This window comes from Papio anubis, chromosome 11 (assembly GCF_008728515.1).
Source record: "Papio anubis isolate 15944 chromosome 11, Panubis1.0, whole genome shotgun sequence".
In the NCBI taxonomy this organism is placed as follows: Eukaryota; Metazoa; Chordata; class Mammalia; order Primates; family Cercopithecidae; genus Papio; species Papio anubis.
The window spans coordinates 70,832,843-70,853,929 of record NC_044986.1 but is presented as its reverse complement, the minus strand read 5'-3'; the positions used below and the strand labels follow the sequence as shown (position 1 = coordinate 70,853,929).

Here is a 21,087-nt window from a genome sequence, read left to right as displayed (position 1 = left end):
GTGCACATCACCATGCCCAGCTGACTTTTGTACTGTTAGTAGAGATGGTATTTCACCATGTTGCCCAGGCTGGTCTCAAACTCCTGGCCTCAACCTCCCAAAGTGCTGGGATTAGAGGCAGGAACCACTGCGCCTGGCCTTAAAATGTGATTTATTTCGATGAGTCTAAATAAGCAACTGAAATTACTACTGAGTACTAACAGTGCTGAATAATAGTCAAAATATAAATTAGGCCAAAATTTTATGAACTAAAACAGACACATAATACCTATGGAAAGGAATATAAACAAACTGAAAACAAAATCTGAAGAAATAAGATGATGTTACTTAATTTGGTACATTTCATATCAGTAATGCAGGATTTTTCTCGGTCCCTTCAGTGGACTCGCAACAAGGGCAACCGTTTACTCACGTCACAGCGCTCAATCCCTTGCAGGAGGGAGCATGTTAGCAAGAGAGTGAAGGACCTGGCCAGCTGCTCCAGGTGCCAGTGAAAGAAAGCTCCATGCAGGGCCCACAGCAGTGCCCAGTGAGAGTGCCCACGACCCCAAAACCCCAGAGAAAGTGTTACAGTGCTCTTTTAGCTCTGCCGTCTGTCTGTGTGTGTGTTAACAGCTCAGTTGGTCCCTTACCACATCGCATGGGGCGGCTGCCCTCCGCCGGCGAGGGCAAAGGGCCAATATGACAGTCTTTTTGGGTACCTGCCCTCCGTGGGTCCTGAGTTCTTGTCCAGTATCCAAGAAGAAGGAAGTGATGCAGACACTTGAAGGATGGTAAAGGCAGAGAATTTTACTGAGAGGTGGAAATGGTTCTCAGTGGAGAGGGGAGCTGGAGAAGGGACGGAAAGGGTAGGTGGTCTTCCCCAAAGTCCAGCAGTCTCTTCCCCAAAGTCAAGCCATCTCTTTTCCCTAAAGTCTGGCAGAATCCTCTCTACCTACCAAGTCTGGGGCTTTACAGGCACAGGATGGGGGTGGGGCAGGCCATAGGTAGCTTTGGAAAAAGCCACATTCAATTGGTAGAAAGACATTATTCAGAAAGAACCAATCAGGAGAGTGCAGGCAAATGAATAGAAGTTCTCACTTTGGGGCGCTGGTTTCAAGTTTTTCAGCTTGGAGGTGGGGTTTCACCAGGGACCTACCCCTATTTGCCTATAATTTCTCTGCCTCCTGCTTCTACATCAGCATTTTAAAGGTGAAATGAAGAAGGAGAGTAAGATCAAATTAATAAAGTCAAACAAAAAGTTTGCATATTTCCTAAATGTACTTTTAATTACCTAAATTAACACACTAAAATATATTTTTCCAATAACTGTTGGTTAATCACATACTGTGTTACCCCATGCTAGGCACTGATTGTACAATGGAAAACAAACACAAATAAACAAAGATAGAAGCCCATTCCCTTATGGAACTTACAATGCAGCTGTTTTGGTTGTTTTCTTTCCCCCAACTGTCTGAATACCTTCCAGATAACAGCAATTCTCCCTTCTAATTATGATGCTTTTTCCTAAAGTAAAGGAATTAAACATCTCAACTTGTACAACTTTTATATTTAAAAAACATGCTTGCCATTAGCATGCTTCAACACAAAAGAGTAAAGCAAAGTTCATCTCTGCTTCTTGCCCTAAAATTACAATGTACTCATAAGAACAATATATTTGGTGGAAAATGTTCATAATATGTTGAAGGCTTTAAAGCAACAGAAACAAGGATAGCTGAACCAGCATGTAAGAGAAAATCAAAAACCAAAGGCTGAGGGGGAAGGGAAGGCAGAAATAAGAAGCAAACAGATTTATTTCCAGAACCACCATAAAAACTCAGAAATTTCTAAAGGTATGATCTGTAAATCTATACTTTAAGAGAGACAGATTGAATAAGAGTCTTCTGGGAGCAGCAGCACAAGCCTATAGTCCCAACTACTCAGGAGGCTCAGGCAGGAGGATCGCTTGAGGCCAGGAGCTGTAGGCTGCTATGAACTATAATTGCATCACTGCACTCCAGCCTGGGAGACAGAGCAAGGCCTTGTCTCAATCAACCTTGTTTTAAGAGTTTTATGGGCTGGGCGCAGTGTCTCATACCTGTCATCCCAGCACTTTGGGAGGCTGAGGCGGGTGGATCACTTGAGGTCGGGAGTTTGAAACCAGCCTGACCAATATGATGAACCCCATCTCTACTAAAAATACAAAAATTTGCCAGGTGTGGTGGCGTGTGCCTGTAGTCCCAGCTACTCAGGAGGCTGAGACAAGAGAATTGCTTGAACCCGGGAGGCGGAGGTTGCAGTGAGCTGAGATCACGCCACTGCACTCCAACCTGGGCAACAGAGAAAGACTCTATCTCCCCCCACCAAAAAAAGAGTTTTATTTGGATGTGTCAATATTGGTTCATCAACTGTATCAAATGTACCACTCTGTTGTGGGATGCTGAAAATGGGGGAGGCTATGTATGTGTGAGGGCAGGAGGATTAAGGGAAATCTCTGTATCTTTGCTCAATTTTGCTGTGAATGAACCTAAAACAGCTCTAAAAAGTAAACTTTACTAAGAAAAAGTTTAAAATAAAATTCCCACAGATTGACATTACACCGCATGCTAAATCATCTCAGGAATTAAACTTAAATAATGGCTTCTTTTATTCTGCTTTACGAATGCGGACAATAGATAATTATTGACAATGATAATGCTGTCAAACAATATGAATTCCAAATCAGTCTTACTGATAAGTTTTCTTTTATAGTATCAATAAAACATTCCAGATAAAACAAAGAAGATAGTTAACAGAGCCTCCACACTGGAGTTTCCTAGATAGTGAAACCTGCAATAAAAAGAAGTGCTTCATATCATATAATACTAATTTTTCTAAATAATTGACAATGGGTTTTAAAGGTTAAGATGTTACAGTTTTAAACTAAATACTTTTCCCAGGCCCAGACAAAATATGAAAATGCATGTAATTTTCAAATATACTTTATAAGACCACAAGTATATAGTGGTCTAAGGTAAGAACAATTAAAAAGTCCCTCAATTATATAAGTTGACAGAAACAGTGACACATTATCATATACTACGTTCTCAGTCAAATCAGTCAGTCAACAAATACAATGGCCTACAAGTCTTAGGAATACAAATTACAGTTTCTACCTCTAAAAAACATTTGCTAATTTCCAAATATCTGATGAAGTTTCCTTTGAAAAACATAATTTTATACTATGTTAACTCCTGAGAGCATACTTAGGACCAAAAAAGAGAAAGAAATAAGACAGACATCATAATAACAGTTTAAAAGGAAAATTTCAGGATCTGGGAGAATGTACTAAAACACACACATACACAAAATAAAAGGAAAACATTGACAGGCTGACAAATTCCTACTTCCCAGGAACATTTTGATAGGATTATATATCATCTTTAAGAAATGACAGCATTATTACTATTATATTACAAGTCTCACACGTCAACAACAAAATGCTGTGCACCAGTCTGGACAACATGGCGAAACCCTGTCTCTGCTAAAAATACAAAAACTAACCAGATATGGTGTTGCACACCTGTAATCCCAGCTACTTGGGAGGCTGATCGACAACAATCACTTGAACCTGGGAGGTGGAGGTTGCAGTGAGCTGAGATCACGCCACTATACTCCAGCCTGAGCAACAGAGTGAGACTCTGTCTTAGGAAAAAAAAAAAGCTGTGCAAACAAATGAAAAGCATAAATACATGCTCACATTCAGATTTATGAAAGTTAAGGCAGGACTTTCTATTTTAAAAGATTTTTACATACAAAGCAAATTGAATTTTTGTGGTTTGGTTATTACAAACTGGTTCAAAGATACCTAAATAGAATACTTTATTAATAATTATACCCACTAATATACTAAACATCCTTACATATTGAGAATTAGAATATGACAGCCTATTTTGTTTTCTCCAGAGATTATACAATTTTACTTTTAGTCTGTCTCCTTTTTTTTTTTTTTTTTTTTTTTTTGAGACAAGGTCTCACTTCGTCACCCAGGCTGGAGTCCAGTGGCACAATCATGGCTCACTGTATGTAGACTCAACCTCCCCAAGTCAAGAGATCCTCCCACCTCAGCCTTCTGATAGCTAGTACCACAGGTACACACCACCACGCCTGGCTAATTTTTAAAATTTTGTAGAGGGGGGGCTCTCACTATGTTGCCAAGTCTGGTCTCGAACTGCTGGGCTCAAGTGATCCACTGGCTTCGGTCACCCCAAAGTGCTGGGATTACAGGCATGAGTCACTGTGCCTAGCCTATTCTTTCTACAAGGTTGACTGACCCCATAGCCATTGTCTTCATGCACAGCTAACCAATGTCTCTTTGCAAAAGAGATAATACTTTTCATCTAATGGAGATCTAATCTTACCTTTGCTGAGTGACTGAGTAAAACAACTCCAAACATCAAGTAATAATTTATACTACTCCATAACATGTGTTGATAGTTACAGTCGATTATAACTGAATCTAAAATTCTCAGAACTAGCAAGCTTTAAAGCAAAAAGAAAAAAAAATAAGTAACTGCAGGAGAAAAAAGAAACAATATTATATTCAGAAGAAAGTAGAAGTATGACTACCGTCCCCATTGTGATTTCCTAAAACTTTACAGCATCTCTTCTCAGTTAAAAAGTACTCTCTACTAAAAATATGAAAAAATTAGCTGGGCATGGTGCCTGGCCCCTGTAATCCCAGCTACTCAGGAGGCTGAGGCATAAGAATCATTTGAGGCCGGGCGCGGTGGCTCAAGCCTGTAATCCTAGCACTTTGGGAGGCCGAGACGGGTGGATCACGAGGTCAGGAGATCAAGACCATCCTGGCTAACACGGTGAAACTCCGTCCCTACTAAAAAATACAAAAAAAAAAAAAAACTAGCTGGGCGAGGTGGCAGGCGCCTGTAGTCCCAGCTACTCGGGAGGCTGAGGCAGGAGAATGGCGTGAACCCAGGAGGCGGAGCTTGCAGTGAGCTGAGATCCGGCCACTGCACTCCAGCCTGGGCAACAGAGCGAGACTCCGTCTCAAAAAAAAAAAAGAATCATTTGAACCTGGGAGGTGGAGATTGCAGTGAGCCGAGATCGTGCCACTACACTCCAGCCTGGGACAGAGTAAGAGTCCGAGAAAAAAAAAAACACTAGCTAAAGTGGTAAAGTGGCAGTTTTCAATGTATACTATTCTCCTGAATATATTTTTCTATCTTCTTTGGTTTACAGACAGTAATTTTGTTTGTTTCCTTTTAAAGATGCCCTGCTGGGTTGCTTACAATAAAACCAAAGAGCCTGAAAATTATGTCAAGGCAAAAATAAACAATATTTCCCATGAGACCATAACTTTGCAGGTCCCCTTTCAAGTCTGAGGGTAACACAAATCTTCCATGCTTTAAAATATATTCACTCAATTTTATACATTTTTATATCTTGGTTACTGTCAAGAAACGTGTTTAAAATTCTAAACTTAAATTTTTTTATTTTTTTTAATGCACAAGGTAATTAGGAATAATTACGATACCAGAAAATAGTTTTAGAAAACCTCTTACTGAGGCTGTTTCTAAGTCTGGCCCTGGTTCCTGTGTTCCCAGGAAATCTGACAGGCCATTTCATTTAAACATTGTGAGCAATTCACTATTAGTTGCCAAGTCAACACCCATTTCCCCATTGCCAGTGGAGCTCTAATTTTTGTTCAGTTATAAGGAAGCATGTACTTCAGAATATGCTAATTAATCATGATAATTCTATTTTCTTTGCCAGTAACTGGTTTAGGAATGTGTGTGTGATAAGAGTCTACCAAAGTACTTCTGGGAAACCTTTTCTTGCTCTTAAAAAAGAAGACGGACAGACAGACAGGCGCAGTGGCTCACGCCTGTAATCCTGGCACTTTGGAAGGCTAGGCTTTTATTTTTTTGAGATGGAGTTTCCCTCCTGTTGCCCAAGCTGGAGTGCAATGGTGCGATCTCAGCTCACCACAACCTCCGCCTCCTGGGTTCAAGCGATTCTCCTGCCTCAGCCTCCCAAGTAGCTGGGATTACAGGCATGCACCACCACACCTGGCTAATTTTCTATTTTTAGTAGAGACGGGGTTTCTCCCTGTTGATCGGGCTGGTCTCGAACTCCTGACCTCAGGTGATCCGCCCACCTCAGCCTCCCAAAGTCCTGGAATTACAAGTGTGAGCCACTACACCTGGCCCCTTTTAAAATATTTCTGCTCACTGACGATGCACCTGGTCACCCAAGAGCTCTGATAGAGATGTACAAGGACATGAATGCTGTTTTCCTGGCTGCTAATACAACATTCATTCTGCAGCCCCCAAATCAAGGAGTAATTTTGACTTTCAAGTCTTATTATTTAAGAAATATATTTTGCAAGACTATAGCTGCCATAGACAGTGATTCTTCTGATGGATCAGACAAAGTAAAATGAAAACCTCCTGCAACGTATTCATCATTCTAGATGCCATTAAGAACATTTTGTGATTCATGGGAGGAGGTCAAAACATCAACATTAACAGGAGTTTGGAAGAAGTGAATTCCAGCCCTCGTGGATGACTTTGAGGGCTTGAAGACTTCAGGGAAGGAAGTCACTGCAGATGTGGTAAAAATAGCAAGAGAACTAGAATTGGAAGTGGAGACTGAAGATGGATACTGAAATGCTGCAATCTCATGATAAAACTTGAATGGACAGGAAGTTGTTTCTTACAGACGAGAAAAAAAAGGGGTTTCCTGAGATGGAATTTACTCCTGGTGAAGATGCTGTGAACACTGCTGAAATGACAACAAAGGATTCTGAATATTCCATAAACTTTAGTTGATAAAGCAGCAGCATGGTTTGAGAGGACTGACTCCAGTTTTCCAAGTTCTACCATGGGTAATAGGCTATCAGACAGCATTGCATATTACAGATAAATTTTTCATGAAGGGAGGGCTCTGACACAGCAACCTTCATTATTGTCTTGTTTTAAGAAATTGCCACAGCCACTCCAACCTTCAGTAACCAACATCCTGATCAGTAAGTAGCTATCAACACTGAGGCAAGACCCTCCACCAGCAAAATGATTATAACTTGCTAAAGGCTCAGATGATTGTTAGCATTTTTATCCATAAAGTATTTTTATAGATTAAGGAATATACATTTTTTATACACAATGTTATTGTATACAATAGATTACATTAAATTAAGGCATATACATGTTTTATACACAATGTTATTGCATACAATAGATTACAGTGTGATATCACCACAACTTTTATATGCACTAGGAAAATACAATCTTCATGTATTTCTCTTTACTGTGATATTCACTTTATTGTGATAGTCTGGAACCAAACCCCCAATATCTCCAAGGTGTGCCTGAATAGGAAAACCAGATTACTATTTCAGTGGTTTATGGATAATGAAGGGTAGATTTGTCATACCAATAAAATTGGTCTATCTATTTTTTAAAGCAAATATCTGACATCAAATTTAGTCAAGGCCAACAAACAAAAAGAATAACAATCATTCTTGAATTTCTTTGTGCCACAATACATAGCTACATCTGTTTGAATAAACTGTATTATATTTTAACAGAATAAAGATATTTAGTACTAATGAAGGCTTCAAAGATAATTATCCACACAAAATTGTTTAAAAGCCTACTCAAGCATAATCCTAAGAACATCCTTCAATCTACTTAGAAGAAAATACAGTTAAATTTTTAGAAACTGAAAGAGTACATGTACTTCAGTTCTTTCTTATCCTCATTTGTATGTTTTAGTCCCTAGCTTTATGGTTGAAATCAGTTTGCTCATTTTTATAAATTCCATGTTGCAAGTCAATCATACTTCCTCTGCCTTCATGGAGCTTACATTTTATCTGAAAAAACATCTTTGAAGAGCTAATTATACAACTTACAATTTAATATAAAATGTTTTAGGGGATTGTCTTAGTTCGATTGCTATGGCTGTTAACAGAAACCTGAGATTGGGTAATTTATAAAGGAAAGAAGTATTAATATGTTTCTCAGTTCCAAAGGCTGGGAAGTCCTAGAGTATGGTGCCAGCTTCTGCTCAGCAACTTCTTGCTGCATTATCCCATGGCAGAAGGCAAACAGCAAGCAAGTGCTTGAGGGGCCAGACTCGCTTTATAATAACGCTCTAGAGATAACTAACCCACTCCTGCATTAATTCTCTCATGAAGGTAGAACCCCATGATCTAATTACCTTTTAAAGCCCTCCACATCTTATTACTGTTACAATGGCAATTAAATCTCAACATGAGTTTTGGAGGGGACAAACATTCAAACCATAGCAGAAAGAAAGGAAAAAAAGTGGTAGTAAAAGAAGTAAGCTCACTCCCATACAGGAAAATTGGAAGTAGACTTTGATAACAAAGGATTTTCCAACAGCATAAACTCACAGAACTCATATATGTGAGCAGGGTGCAGTGGCTCACGCCTGTAATCCTAACACTTTGGGAGGCTGAGGTAGGCAGACCATTTGAGCCCAGAAGCTCAAGACCAGCCTGGGCAACATGGCAATACCCAATCTCTACTAAAAATACAAAAAGGAACTACGCGTGATGGCACATGCCTGTAGTCCCAGCTACTTAGGAGGCTGAGGTGGGACGATCACCATGATCATGCCACTGACCTCCAGTGTGGCATGGAGTGCCACATCTCAAAATGTGATGACCACATCTCAGAGTGAGACCACATCTCAAGAAAAAAAAGAAAAAGGAAAAATTTTTTAAACCATATATATAAAGCATTTTTTCCTGCAATTCTTGGCTAAATTTCTGATCTTGCTAAGATTTTCTCTTTGCTCTTTCTACCTATTGTAGAAGTTTGCTTTCCCCTTCTCTACAAAACAAACAAAAAGAAAATCCCTTATGAACATTTTCCCACCCAATTCAAACTGGAAAGTTTCAGGAAAAAAAAAAAAAGGATAATTTCAAGTATCCACCTAAACTTCAAAATTTATTTTTCCCCTAGGGCTTCCATCAGGCTTTACTCAACACAGACCTACAGACCTAGAAATCACACCTCTCTCTAGCCTTCCTAAATAAAAACGCATTAAAGTTATAGGAATGTTTGAAGAAGAAGGTTTTATTTTGTATACGTTATTAAAACTTTGTGTGTACATTTTTATAAAGGTTACATTTATACTTTTAAAAATCCACTTGCAATTGATTAGAATACAAAGTAAAATTTTACAGGGAAATTTTATACTTATAGATAATGTTTAGATCACTTTTCTAAATTACTGAAAAAGTCCAGTTGCAATCTTATTGAAGTTCTACAGAGGGAGCTAGTATCACAAAGAATAAAGTTAAAATACACCGAACGTCAAAAAAAGACTTAGTCTGTTGGAAATATCAGATTACCATTCATCAATATGAGCTCACTTTATCCTCTAAAGTTTTACTTTAACAATTAGCCAACTCAAAATAAAACACGGTATTACCTACAAACTGTTGACATATTTCCAGTGAACCATACTAAAACTTATAAAATATAATTTCCATCAAAAATACCCTTAAATACTTTTGAAGTAGATATGTCCATAACGAACAATATCATTCCTCCAAAAAAAATTTTTTTTAAAGTTTCCTAAGTCACTGAACTTATACAAAATGGAAAGCAATCAAAAAGATCTAAACAGTTCTATCCTTTTCTTATATAAGCCAAGTTACGAAGTCTCTTCCTCATCTGTAAAAAGGGAATGATTACAGTATCTACTTCACAGAGTTGCTGTGGGGATTAAATTAGATCATTAAATAATTAAAACAATGCCTTTCTTCCTTGTTCTTTAAAATGTATTATTTAATTGTTCAACACTTTCCAAAAAGAAATCAACATAGTAGAGTTTTCAAAGTTAGATTGGCTGCTAATAAATACTAAAAGTTCACTCAAGAACCCCAAGTCTATATCATTCCTGTTTGTTGTAGACCAAGAAGAAAGAGAATTCATCACACCAGCAGCTTCTCTCTCCATTCTGTTACCCTCAATAAAATTCATCCCATAAATATATCTTGTCAAGTAAATTGCAGTTAAGGATCAAAGAACTACACTTTGACTAAAAAGCTCTGAATAAAGTTTCTAGGAAACACCTTATCCTTCCCCCTAAAAATTGACAGGGGGATCATTATCCTTTTTTGTTATTGTTGAAGAGTTTTATGCTAGAAATTCAGAAGCTATACCCAGAGGGATCACTGAACAGACTAAAAGAGAAGTAGGTAATGAGAGAAATCATTTGTTTAATGGACAATGACAGAAAAGCACTAATCTAAACCCAAAATGATATTTGAGGAACTTAAGTTTGGAAAACTAAGTGACTAAACAAAGTTAAGGTCTTAAACTGTGTCAAGAAGAAGTACACTTCCCCTAATTTCCTCTCCTATATGGTTTCAGCTTAAGATATATCACGAATTGAAATTTGCATAAAGTTTAAGGGATGAAATTGAAGGAGTAGCCATTTAATTCCAAAGGCAGTCATTGGTTAGAGGCAGGGAAGGACAAACATAAAGGTATGGGCAGAACTGTAATCTGTCCTTACTCATCCCCACTCTACCTTACGTCCACAACTACCAGGACCAAGCCTATCACCAGATATTTCACTAAAAGCCCATAAAGGTGCTAGTTGCAAAGAACCTACAACACATGAACCTCCTTCACAATTTCCCTATAGCAGAAGAACACGCAATTGATTAACCTACACTTACTCCTGGAGATGCAGTCTTGTAAGCACAAATGGTAACTCTTATTACAATCAACTATTTAACACTTACTCCTGGAGAGGCAGCCTTATAAGTACAAATGGTAACTCTTATTACAATGAACTATTTAAACCTTAGTTTAAAAAGCAATACAGTGAAAAGGTTACCTTACAAATATTATGACTACATACAAAAATAAACTTTAAAAAAAAAATGTTTCTTGGCCAGGCATGGTGGCTCACACCTGTAATCCCGCCCCTTTGGGAGGCCAAGGCAGACATATCACTTGAGCCCAGGAGTCCAAGACCAGCCTGGACAACATGGCAAGACCCCATCTCTACAAAAAATACAAAAATTAGCCAGGTATGGTGGTGCACACTCGTAGTGCCAGATACTCAGGAGGCTGATGGGAGGATTGCTTAAGCCCACAAGGTCAAGACTGCAGTGAGTCATGATCATGCCACTGCACTCCAACCTGGGCAACAGAGTTAGACCTTATCTCAGAAGAAAAAAAACAAAACAAAACAAAAAAAACTTTTCTTTCATGAGAGGCATTTATAGCTCAGGATAAAATTTCCAGTGAAAATATCATACACGGAAAGAGGCTGATGTGTCCTAGAGAAAAGGGCTCCAATGATGACAAAGTTGCTAATGACGAAGATTCTGAATATGGCTGTTCAAAGAAATGGGAAGGAAAAAGAAAAAAGTAATTCTATTTAACATAATATGAGGCTGTAAAATGTATACATTTGACTTATTTCATGAGCATACCTAAAAGCTTTTGTATCAAGCTGACCAACAGCTTTGTGTTGCATCCTCTCCTTGGAAGAATGTAAAGTACCTTGTATTTGGAAGTAATTTTCTTCAACTCACTCAATATTGGTTATAGGTATGAAGTGGTTTCCAAAACAACACCACAATACTGTGAAACTGATTTAATTAACTACTGAGTTCTCTGTGATCAGTTACCAAGTCTTGCAACGGATATTAATCCCTTTAAAAAAAAAAAAAATTACTGGCGGCCAGGGGAGGTGGCTCACATCTGTAATCCCAGCATTTTGGGAGGCTGAGGCAGGCGGATCACCTGAGGTCAGGAGTTTGAGACCAGCCTGACCAATATGGTGAAACCCTGTCTCTACTAAAAATATAAAAATTAGCCAGCCGTGGTGGCAGGTGCCTGTAGTCCCAGCTACTCGGGAGGCTGAGGCAGGGGAAACACTTGAACCTGGGAGGCGGAGGTTGCAGTAAGCCAAGATCGCGCCACTGTACTCCAGCCTGGCAACAGAATGAGACTCCATCTCAAAAAAAAAAAAAAATTACTGGCTGGGTATGGTAGATCATGCCTATAATCACAACACTTTGGGAGCAGAGGCAGGAGGATTGCTTGAGCTCAGGAGTTTGAGACCAACCTGAGCAACACAGGGAGACCCCATCTCTAAAAGCAAGACTGTAGTGAGCCATGATCACACAACTGTTTTCCAGCCTGGGTGACAAAGCAAGATCCTGTTCCAAAAAAAAAAAAAAAAAAGACTATATACTTAGAGAACTGCTTGGTGTGACAGAAACAGCACTTAAATGGGACTCAGGAGACTTGGTTTCTGGTCTAGTACTGTCCTTAAGTAGCAATGTAAACTATAGCAAGTCATTTTATCAATGTTACTCTCACCTTATTCATGATAAAATATGGATATTGGTTCAAGGGTTCATTTCTAGAATCAAAATACTATAATTTTAAAGATCCAAAAAAAGTGGGCCCTGAGAACAGGATCATAAAAATGTTTATGATATTTTTAAAACTGTACCTTATTTATGAACACTAAAAAAAAATTAAGCATTTAACCTTGCTGTCGGTCCTAACTTCTTTATTTCAATTTTGACTTTTTGCTTCACAGGATCATTTTTTCTATTAGCTTTACAGACATTCAGTTCTTAGATCATTCTTACCAAAAAAGATTCTTTTAACAGGGTCTCATCTGTCACCCAGGCTGGAGCACAGTGGCACAGATCATAGCTCACTGCAGCCTGAACCTCCTGGTCTCAAGCAATCCTCCCACCTCAGTCTCCCAAGCAGCTGGGACTACAGGCACACACCACCATATCCGTTTACTTTTTTTTAAACTTTTTGTAGGGACAAGAGTCTCACTATGTTGTCCACGCTGGTCTCTAACTTAGGCTCAAGCAATCCTCCTGCCTCAGTCTCCCAAAGTGCTGCGATTATAGGCACAAGCCCAGTCTATGATCTTGATGATTTCAAAGAACTGTTAAGGCACAGCATTAATAATTAATTTAAGAGCATACCAGGCCGGGCGCAGTGGCTCACACCTGTAATTCCAGGCCCAGGCGGGCGGATCACGAGGTCAGAAGATCGAGACCATCCTGGCAATACAGCGAAACCTCGTCTCTACTAAAAATACAAAAAAATTAGCCGGGCGTGGTGGCGGGTGCCTGTAGTCCCAGCTACTCTGGAGGCTGAGGCAGGAGAATGGCGTGAACCCGGGAGGCGGAGCTTGCAGTGAGCCGAGATCACGCCACTGCACTCCAGCCTGGGCGACAGAGCAAGGCTTCGTCTCACACACACAAAAAAAGCATATCAGATGTTATTGTCTCTAACTTCCCTGACATATCCCTAAACATTCCACTTAAATACTTACAACTCTCCTGCTGGTTTGGAAATTGACACTATTCTCTAAGAAATTACGTTTTTACACTGCACCAAAGATCACAGCCTTAGCACGTCCTAATACCCTTAAAGGTTCATGCCTGTTGCATAATTTATTTATTTTCTTCCATCCCATCATAATCCTAAATTGCCAAACATTTTAAATACCACAATATAATTAACTTTTATAAGACAAAATTTAAAAATTTAAGGGGTTATTCTGACAAAATATTTTTTTTTTTCTTTTCGAGACAGACCCTCCGCTCTCTCGCCCAGGCTGGAGTGCAGTGGCACGATCTCGGCTCACTGTAATCGCCGCCTCCCGGGTTCACGCCATTCTCCTGACTCAGCCTCCCAAGTAGCTGGGACTACAGGTGCTCACCGCCAGGCCCAGTTAATTTTTTGTATTTTTAGTACAGACGGGGTTTCACCGTGGAAGTCAGGATGGTCTTGATCTCCTGACCTCGTGATCCACCCGCCTCGGCCTCCCAAAGTGCTGGGATTACAGGTGTGAGCCACCACGCTCGGCCTCTGACAAAATAATTTAATATTTGACATTAAAAAATCATAAATCGAATTCATTCACTATCAGAAGGGAAAATACACTTCATATTTAGAACAGTATACACTGCTTACAAAAGTTCACTGTTTACCTTGGTAGCTAAAACTATACTACAAGCCTACAGTAACCAAAACAGCATGGTACCGGTACCAAAACAGATATATAGACCAATGGAATAGAACAGAGCCCTCAGAAATAATACCACACATCTACAACCATCTGATCTTTGACAAACCTGGCAAAAACAAGAAATGGGGAAAGGATTCCCTATTTAATAAATGGTGCTGGGAAAACTGGGTAGCCATATGTAGAAAGCTGAAACTGGATCCCTTCCTTACACCTTATACAAAAATTAATTCAAGTTGGATTAGAGACTTAAATGTTAGACCTAAAACCATAAAAACCCTAGAAGAAAACCTAGGCAATACCATTCAGGACATAGGCATGGTCAAGGACTTCATGACTAAAACACCAAAAGCAATGACAACAAAAGCCAAAATTGACAAATGGGATCTAATTAAACTACAGAGCTTCTGCACAGCAAAAGAAACTACCATCAGAGTGAACAGGCAACCTACAGAATGGCAGAACATTTTTGCAATCTACTCATCTGACAAAGGGCTAATATCCAGAACCTACAAAGAACTCAAACAAATTTACAAGAAAAAAAAACCCCATCAGAAAGTGGGCAAAGGATGTGAACAGACACTTCTCAAAAGAAGACATTTATGCAGCCAACAGACACATGAAAAAATGCTCATCATCACTAGCCATCAGAGAAATGCAAATCAAAACCACAATGAGATACCATCTCACACCAGTTAGAATGGTGATCATTAAAAAGTCAGGAAACAACAGATGCTGGAGAGGATGTGGAGAAATAGGAACACTTTTACACTATTGGTGGGACTGTAAACTAGTTCAACCACTGTAGAAGACAGTGTGGTGATTCCTCAAGGATCTAGAACTAGAAATACCATTTGACCCAGCCATTCCATTATTGGGTATATACCCAAAGGATTATAAATCACGCTGCTATAAAGACACATGCACATGTATGTTTATTGTGGCACTATTCACAATAGCAAAGACTAGAAACCAACCCAAATGTCCATCAATGACAGACTGGATTAAGAAAATGTGGCACATATACACCATGGAATACTATGCAGTCATAAAAAAGGATGAGTTCATGTCCTTTGTAGGGACATGGATGCAGCTGGAAACCATCATTCTCAGCAAACTATCACAAGAACAAAAAACCAAACACCGCATGTTCTCACTCATAGGTGGGAATTGAACAATGAGAACACTTGGACACAGGAAGGGGAACGTCGCACACTGGGGCCTGTTGGGGGTGGTGGGAGGGGGGAGGGATAGCATTAGGAGATATACCTAATGTAAATGACGAGTTAATGGGTACAGCATACCAACATGGCACATGTATTCATATGTAACAAACCTGCACGTTGTGCACATGTACCCTAGAACATAAAGTATAATAATAAAAAAAAGTCATTAAAAAAAAGCCAAGTAAACAAATGTGAATCCCTTTTAAAGAGATTTTCCCCTTGCCTTATAGCAAACAAACAAAAAAAATCTTCAGATATCAGGTTACTCTGTGTTAAGTAGTATGGATACTTCTGAATTTATTTATATTTGCATTTGGAATTCACCCCAACTCCAGACACTTTTTAACCTTCCTTACCTAAATCTTTATGATCAGATCTCAAAATCCAAGGTAATACAAAATTTATATATTCATAAAATAGACATTCATGGAAACAAAATGGTTCTATTTTCGATAACTGCAGATGTGTCCATAGATTTTGAAAAGCCACTATTGGAGAGTAAGATTCCATTTATAATAAAATCAGTATCTTTTCCTTTTTCTTAAACCACTTTATTGAGGTATAATTGACATATAAAAAGCTGCACACGATCTTTTCTTCAATGCCTAACACAATGGAAAGTAGGTGAAAAAACACTTAGTAAAATAGTGATGTTTTCTTAATTTATTTTAAATTATTCCACTTACAAAACTAAAACTGAAAAAAACTAGAAAGCTGATGAGACCAGTTCATTACTGGATCATGTATAGAACAAAGTATAAATCCTACAGTTTTAGATAAATCACATCGCAACTTGAATTGCTCAACTTTCTCTACTTAAAATCATCCCCCAAGGTCTTCAGTATGTAGAATAATGAAAAACAGGAACTTGAGAAAAACCACTTTGCTTAGAAAAACAAGGGTCACTGCTGACCAATATTTCCCTGTTTTCCCATGCCAATCTTCCTCAGACAGAGAAACAAGTATACTTGTGAAGCATCAGTGACTAAGTGTATATGAAATCTGAATCACAAAATTTCAGGAACTAAAAATGTTTTAATGAAAACATACTTAATATTTATTAATATCAAGATAATTAGAACTATCATTGTATTCTCTTATTGTTATTCTTATTTTTTAAAGGCAAGGTCTCACTCTGTTGTCCAGTCCAGAACTCAGTGGAATGATCATGGTTCACCGCAGCCTTGATCTCCTAGACCCAAGAGATCCTCCTACCTCAGCTTCCTGAGCAGCTGGGACCACAGACACACACCACCTCATCAGGCTAAATTTTTTTTTTCTTTTTTTTGAGACAGAGTCCCGCTCTGTCACCCAGGCTGGAATGCAGTGGTGCGATCTCGGCTCACTGCAACCTTTGCCTCCCAGATTCAAGCAATTCTCCTGCCTCAGCCTCCCGAGTAGCTGGGATTACAGGCACCCACCACCATGCCTGGCTAATTTTTGTATTTTTAGTAGAGACGGTCTAGTAGACGTTTAGTAGAGACGGTATTTTAGTAGAGATGTCACCATCTTGGCCAGGCTAATCTTGAACTCCTGACCTCAGGTGATCCACCCACCTCGGCCTCCCAAAGTGCTGGAATTACAGGCGTAAGCCACCGCGCCTGGCCTTTTTAAAGTTTTTTTGTAGAGATGGGGTCTCACTATGTTTCTCAGGCTGGTCTTGTACTCCTGGCCTCAAGCAATCCTTCCACCTCAGCCTCTCAAAGCGTTGGGATTACACGTGTGAACCACCATGCCAGGCCACTCTTTATTTATTAATACCAAGATCATTAGAGCTATCACTGCATTCTCTTATTGATACTCTTAGAGAGTTAGGGTTAATTTTCAAAGAGCAGGTCAATGTGATGGTGCCAACACATTTTTTACAAGTTTTATAATGAATCAAGCTTTAACAGACTGAAATTAAGAAGCTGTAATAATGTTTTATGAGAATAAAGCATGGAATTACTGATTAGATAATAAAATTTTGTTTTATATCCATATTTCTTATATTTTTTAAAGCTTGGTCTTGAACACAAAAAGGATTTTTTTGTTTTTAATACAGCAGGTGAGTTGTTACACACTCCTTAGCAGACTCTGACTTCCATGACCACCACCCTACTAAGATTTTGGCTATTTGAGTTGCAAGACACAAATGAGATTATTTATAAACAGCTTTCATAATTCATGAAATTTATTAATTCAATAACTGTTGAATTTTTTTAAATTAATACTCTGCTTTTATGGTGCCGTATTCAACTGCAAGTTTTCTTTGGTATGTAGGTCAAAAACTACAAGGCAGACAGCCAGCAGCCAAAAATATCAAGACCATCAACTAATGACAAATCAAACGAGTGGCAATACTTAGCAATAATAGAACAAATAAACAACAGAATGCTAATCTGCAAAAATAAAAAGGAATTAACTGATACATGCGACAACACTGATGAATTTCAAAACCACAGTGGCAGAAGCCTTATACAAAATAGGACATATACATGACTCAGTTTATAAGAAATTTTAGAACAGGTGAAACCAAAAAAAAAAACTTTGAAATATAAAACTCTAGTTAATGGAATATGTGTTGAAATATTTAGAGAGAAGCATATTGATGTCTACAATTTACTTTGAAATGCACCCAAAAAACAGATGAAGTAACACATGAACAGAAGAATAAGTAGATAAGTGCAGTAATATGTTAATGATAAAACCTTGGTGGTAAATATATGGGTGAACACATAACATATGTTTAAAACTTTTCATAATAAAATGTAGGGGCTGGGCACAGTGGCTCAAGCCTGTATTAATCCTAGCACTTTGGGAGGCTGAAGTGGGTGGATTGCTTGAGGTCAGGAATTCGAGATCAGCCTAGCCGACATGGTGAAAACCCGTCTCTACTAAAACACAAAAATTAGCTGGGCATGGTGGCAGGTGCCTGTAATTCCAGCTACTCAGGAGGCTGAGGCAGGAGAATCGCTTGAACCCAGGAGGCAGAGGTTGCAGAGAGCCAAGATCATGCCACGACACTCCAGCCTGGGCAACAGAGCAAGACTCCATCTCAAAAAAAAAAAAAAAAGTAAGAAAAAAGTGTCAGTTGGCCAAGTTATAGCCATAGAGATGAATTATATCTTGGACAGTTAAAAAACTTTCAAATGAATTAACACATTAAAATGGGTTACATATTAAATAACATATATTCTTTAAAAGCAGATTTCTGGCATTTTTAATACTGGTCATAGTCTAAGGACTAAAGGAAATTTTAAGGCTCACCAACTACTTAATTCCCAAAGCAAAAGAAGCTCTGTTACCAGACCTATAAATAATAACCAACCAATGCTACAGTAACAATCACCTACCCTCATTGACTATAGTAGGAAATAAAGAAACAGCAAAAAATTTCTTGACAATAAATACATTTGAGAACCCACTATGGAGATTATACTCAAATAAGGATAGACCAAATATAAAAATACGGTTGAAAGGTTAGCATAATAATAGAATGTGTAAACAGTAAGAATGCACAAGGAAATCCTTTCCCTGAACATTGGTCCTGCCATTTTATAATTAACAATTTATATGTTATCTTAAACAGGAGAGAAGAAAATAATTTGCAAAAGGTTCAAGACAGTTTTTAAAAAGCAGTTTAAAAGTATTTGGAAAAAAAATATTACTTAACCTCAAGAAGAAAATAATAGTCTTGAAGTCCTCCACAAAAAAAAATTACCGTCCCTATATATGAGTACAAGTGAAGGTTACATTAAACTAAACCAAGAGAGACCTGAGTTAGATGTGAAAATAAAGTATCTTCAGCTGGGCATAGTGGCTCATACCTGTAATCCCAGCACTTTGGGAGGCCAAGGCAGGCGGATCACCTGCAGTCAGGAGTTGGAGACCAGCCTAGCCAACATGGGAAAACCCCATCATCTCTACTTAAAATACAAAAATTAGCCAGGCGTGGTGGCGGGCACCTGTAATCCCAGCTACTTGGGAGGCTGAGGCAGGATAATTGCTTGAACCCAGGAATGAGAAGTTGCAATGAGCCAAGATTGCGCCTCCAGCCTGGGCAGCAGAACAAGACTCTGTCTCAAAAAAATAAAAATACAATAAAATTTAAAAAGTGTTTTACATTGTACCAAACAACTGACATTTACTTTTTCATAAACCAGTGACAGAAACAAAATTATATTTCTCCATCATTATCATGAAGGTGGGTGATCCACCGGAATAAGACTTAAAAATTAACAGTGACAATTTATTTTTATTTTTTACTTTTTTCTGGTAGAGCAGTCAGAAAGAAAATAGGAACAATTTAATATTTTATCTGGAAAGAGAAAATGAAATGACATATTTCCCAATAAGACTTTAGTCTAGATGACAGAATACAACACTACATCTTTTAATGTGAATACAGGAGAAATTATGTCCTGTGTAAACTTTATGTAGTATAAATTATATAGTGTAGGTTATCATAATTCTGTTAGGATTAAGGTCATAGTGTTAATTACACTTTGTCATTATATAATTTTGAAAATCAGATTACATATACATATATCAACTTCATAGACAGAGTAAACTATTTACAACCAATTGTTTAATGCACTTACAGTTCCTTGTGTTTGTCTTCAGCCAAGATTTGGTCATTTGGTTTCAGAGAATACCTGCGTAACAGAAATGAAAATTACACTCTTCATACAAACACAGTATCAACATAAGTTAGTTGACCTCTTCAAAACAAGCACTCCAACACTGTTATAGGTCTCTGACTTAACCGATAAAACACCAAGAATGCCCAAGTAGACGGTTTTTTGCTGTTCTATTAGTCATTTCCAGGAACACCACTCCAGGAACTGAAAGGAGATCACCTTAACCATGCTTTGAAGATCTTCAATATTCTTCTGTAGTGAATCATCTGTAATGTCACACTTAATCAGCAGTTCAAAACTGATGCAACAACTACAACGTTAAGTATTTTAGACTTCACAAACAATATGTAAATCATTCATTAACTATATAGTAATCATATACTGTGAACCAGGCTATGTACTAAGCAGCAAGACACAGGAGGGAAAGACAAGCTTTGGAGTTTTGTTTTTTGTTTGTTTTTTTAAAGATAGTCTCACTCTCTCACCAAGGCTGGAGTGCAGTGGCACAATCTTGACTCAGTGCAACCTGTTCAAGCGATTTTCCTGTCTCGGCCTCCCCAGAAGCTGGGATTACAGGCACGCACCACCATGCCCAGCTAATTTTTGTATTTTTAGTAGAGAAGGGGTTTCACCATGTTGGCCAGGCTGCTCTGGAACTCCTGACCACAAGTGATCCAACCACCTCAGCCTCCCAAAGTGCTGGGATTACTGGCATGAGCCACCATACCCAGCCTCAAGTTTTGGAGTTTTTGATTGACCATTTACTAGCTAAGTGATCATAGGCAAGTACTCTACGTCTTTAAGTCTCAGTTTCTCTGGTCATAAAATACAGGTTGCTATAAATATTAGATCAGGGATCTTTCACAGTACCATGTATTTGTACTGCTGAAGGTAAATAGACTTTCTGAAGGGTACACAGAAACAGATAAACAACAATGGATAATTCCCAGGTCTTCAATTCCCATTCATACTCAACCTTTTCATAAAATTTAAAATTAATCTGCCTGAAAATGGATCATAAATCCATTTGAAAGGTCATGTTGATTTTCCTCTCCAGTCTCCTCTTTCACAAGTGCCTTTAAACCCATTGCTATGGCTTGAATATTTGATCCCCCTCAAATCTCATGTTGAAATTTAATCTCCAATGGAGCAATATTGAGAGGTGGGGCCTTTAAGAAGTAATTGGATCATGAGAGCTC

At 38.4% G+C, this 21,087-nt stretch overlaps 1 protein-coding gene across 6 annotated transcripts in view; it reads right to left on the bottom strand.

Moving 5' to 3' along the window:
- The window catches only part of ADK (adenosine kinase), a 566,335-nt gene that overhangs the window by 483,803 nt on the left and 61,445 nt on the right, over window positions 1-21,087 (bottom strand). For all 6 annotated transcript variants that reach the window (XM_017962928.3, XM_021944000.2, XM_017962924.3 and 3 more), the window contains one exon: window positions 19,850-19,903. In XM_017962928.3, the coding sequence (XP_017818417.1) occupies window positions 19,850-19,903 (54 nt within the window). The remainder of the gene's footprint in view (window positions 1-19,849; window positions 19,904-21,087) is intronic.